The sequence below is a fragment of the Arachis duranensis genome, chromosome 1 (genome assembly GCF_000817695.3).
Source record: "Arachis duranensis cultivar V14167 chromosome 1, aradu.V14167.gnm2.J7QH, whole genome shotgun sequence".
Lineage (NCBI taxonomy): Eukaryota > Viridiplantae > Streptophyta > Magnoliopsida > Fabales > Fabaceae > Arachis > Arachis duranensis.
Genome location: NC_029772.3, coordinates 5,450,911 through 5,454,652, shown reverse-complemented (window position 1 = coordinate 5,454,652; position 3,742 = coordinate 5,450,911). Strand labels below are relative to the sequence as shown.

The window sequence follows — 3,742 nt, the reverse complement described above, 5'->3', positions numbered from 1 at the left end:
AACAAGAGTTTGCCTCTAAACCCTGCCCATCCCCCTCAAAATGGAACTTGCAAGCATGATACAGATAAATAGGAGACATAATCCCTCAAAGAATCAGGGACAACCATCGTGGTCTAAATATGTGCACACTTACCATGAAAAAACAGCAAACGAGAATGATTTTAAATGAAGTCCAATTTCAGATTGTCATCGTACCTTTTCAATATCATATCCACATTGACCTGCAAGTGGGGAAAATGCTACAAGGTCAAGAGTTAAATTTACAACAGCATAAACAATAAGCATCTATATTTTATTTTATGCGTAACTTAAAAAACTAGTTGAGGTAACCCCAACAAAAACACCAACAACAAACAATGATCAAATAGATGAAAAATTTAGAAACAACCGTTAAAGTTACAAAATTGTTTATATGTTCCTCTCTCCACCAAAACCCACTAACAAAAACAGACCAAACCAATGCATTTTTCTAGTATCTTAACAAACAAAGAAAAAGAAAATAAATAAGCTGAAAATAAAAAATCACAAATAGATAAAACAATGTACTCACAGAAAACATCCCTAACAACACCTAAGTTAAGGTCAGAATCATTTCCAAGCATTGAACAAAGGAACTGTTCTGCCTTGTCCTTATCAACAACACCGTTATTTTCAAACCCTTTGTTCTTATTCTTGTTCCTCCTCACATATTCCTTCCCTATAACCGTCGAAACCGTTCCAGTAGCAGCAATCACCTTCTTCTTCTGTCTACTATTTCCCTTGAAGCACCCCACATCTTCACCATAACCTACATCCACAAAACCTTCGGAGGAACCCGAAGTTGAACCCAAATCGGAAACACCGCCACCGCCACCGGAGGACGAAGACGAAGTTGATGAAGAGCACACCGAAGAAGGATCATACACCAAACCCTTCTTCCTTAAGATCTCCGAAGCCCTTTCGGGATCTTCCTCCATGGATGATAAATTGAAAGAGTTAACGAGATCGTCCAAAACGGTGATCTGGTTGCCCTCTGGTTGTTGTGGCTGTTCCTCTTCTTCGGATTGAAGAGGTTCCTTCTTCTTCTCGTCGAGCTTCTTCGGCGAAGATTTCTTCTTCCTCCTCCTCGTGTTCTTCATGGGAGAAAAACAGATCTGGTGAGAAGCGAAAGGAGGAAGAAGGTTTTAGAAGAAGCTGAAAGGATTCAGGAGGGAGCTGAGATTTTGATGAACAAACGGTTGATTGTTTTCAATGGAGACTTTTGTTGGTTCGGCTTTGAAGAGAGAGAATCTGAGCTTTGAAACCAAATACCAATAATTATTGGAAGAAAAATAAATAAATAATTGGCATGCATTAATGGGCTAAAAATTTTAGATATGGAAGTATGATAAATAATATATGTTAGTATTATAATTTTTGGTGTTTTTTAAAATCATGGAGGTACACAAATTGAAAATTTTGAGATAAAAAATCGGACGATTTTATTTATATTTTTTAAAAATTGGATTATCTTTATACTCTCTAAATTAAATCATCTCATATTTTAAAAAAATACTAAAGTAAATTACAATTCAAAAAAATACCAAAGTAAAAATGTTGCATTAATTAATTAGTAGGGGGCTAATTGTGTTTAATATTAAGGCTTGTTTGAGTGCTATTTTCGAAAAATAATTTTTTAAATGATATTTTTTAAAAGATTTTTTATAAAAGTAAAAGTAATTTTATGTTTGAATATCTCATATAAAAATATTTTTTTATTTATTAATTATGTTTGGATAAAATAAAATAAAAATACTAATTTATTTATTTATTATGTGAAAAATCTTTTTTTAAAGAAAAAAAATCTTTTAAAAATAGATGTAAATTATAATTTCTTAAAAAAAATTTCTAATACTTTTACTTTTATTATTAAAAATTTGTCAAATATACTTTAAAATAAAAAAAAAATTTCATGAAAAAAAATCTTTTCTTATTAATTTAATATCTATCGTTGTGATATAACCGTGTGTTTTCTTGATATCTTGAAGACATGAAAAAAATAAACATTGTGAACGATTTATAAAAGACAATAAAAAATCTTAATAATGTGAACAATGGGTTGGATATTTAACCCAATACATATAAAAAACAAAAAACACTCTACAAATTATTTAAATCAAAAAGTTTATTCAATTATTTTAAAAAAATAACGATTTCAAATCCTAATTTACTAAAACATTTCACTCCAACATCCTCTTCTTTCTCAACCGGCTGTCGCCCTATTTTTATCAATAATTATCCCACTCTATCGTCACTGATTTGTTTGCCACACGCGGTTTCTGGATCCATAGTGAAAATAATCATTCACTTCAGGATAAAAATAATTATCTGCATATCTAATGAATTGAATATCTAACATATTTTAATTGTATATAACTAACCAAATTTAATTAAAATAATCATTCACGTAACAATTAAAATAACCATCCGTATACTTACTAAAATGTTCATCCTAAACTGGCTATTGAAATAGTTTCACTACACCACGACTATAGTTGATGAAGTGATAATGGAATTAAATTAAATTAATGAATAAATGGTATGTATATAGTAAGATCTAATAATCAATATCCAAAGTAGTTAAATAATTTTATTGTTGGAATTTATGGTGAAACATAATTTTGAAAGATTAGGTATGACGAAAGTAATACTATTGTGAAGCATAATGCTCAAATTATGAAAGAAACTAACATATTTGGATCCGAATAATAAGAAGAGCGTGGTGGTATCATAGGTGAGAAGAAGGTTGAAGGAATGGGAGAAAGCAAAGTCGGTTCGAAAGAGAGGCGCGAAAACAGCGGCAGCAACATTAGGCTGAGCGTCGGAGGGCGAGGTGCGTCGACTGACCGACGGAGGTGAGGGTGGTGTCGGTGGGAGGATGCGGCAGCATCGGTTTGGTCGGCAAAAAATTCAGTGACGCAAGTTGAAGACCGGAAAAGATGACGGCAAGTTTTGGAGGTGTATTGGAGGTTACAATAAAATTAGAAATAACCGTATGTAGTGTGAATTGGTTAAAATGCTAATCCTAATTTTTCAAATTTTAAATTTTGAAATTAAATAATTAATTAATGATCTAATTTTTAATAGAAAGTACAGGAGCCAATGGAATATTTTTACAATGTATACAATGGAAGTTTAGAGAATATTAGAGATATAATCATTAGTGTTACTTTTTCCATCAACTGAAGATTTTGGAATGAGTGGTATCATGATATGGTATTAGAGCTCTAGAGTCAAGAGTTTGATTCTTAGTGAACCTCATTGTACATATTGTACACTTAGACTATTAACTCTCTAGCAGTACTCAATTTTTAATTATAAATTTACCTTTTTTTTAATTTATTGTACAGATTGTACACACAAAAAAATCTTAGAGATGCTATTATTATAAAAGAGGAAAACCGAAAAAGCCTTGGGGATAGTAAATATAAATACTAGTAATTTTTATTTTGAAAATGTTTGGTTTGTTTTATTTAATATTTATTAATTATTACGACAATTAATAAATCTTAAATAAGATAAGTTTTTGATATTTTTTATCTTTCTAATATTACCGTTTTTATTTATTGATTTATAGACACTTTATACAAAGCACAAAATCAAATTCTCAACACACGGAAGAAAAGTTAAAATAGCTTGTTAAAATTTAATTATTAGTCAAATTAATTTTCTAAGCTTTCACTCAATTAAACTAGGTTTTTAATTATTTATATTCCATTATTTT

The 3,742-nt window shown here is 30.2% G+C and overlaps 1 protein-coding gene across 1 annotated transcript in view; it reads right to left on the bottom strand.

Moving 5' to 3' along the window:
• Window positions 1-1,302, bottom strand: part of LOC107491455 (SMR domain-containing protein At5g58720) — a 7,031-nt gene extending 5,729 nt beyond the window's left edge. The window contains exons 1-2 of the mRNA XM_016112326.3: window positions 551-1,302; window positions 196-221 (exon numbers count right to left, since the gene is read on the bottom strand). Of these exons, the coding sequence (XP_015967812.1) occupies window positions 196-221; window positions 551-1,118 (594 nt within the window). The 5' untranslated portion in view covers window positions 1,119-1,302. The remainder of the gene's footprint in view (window positions 1-195; window positions 222-550) is intronic.
• Between the last annotated feature and the right edge of the window lie 2,440 nt (window positions 1,303-3,742).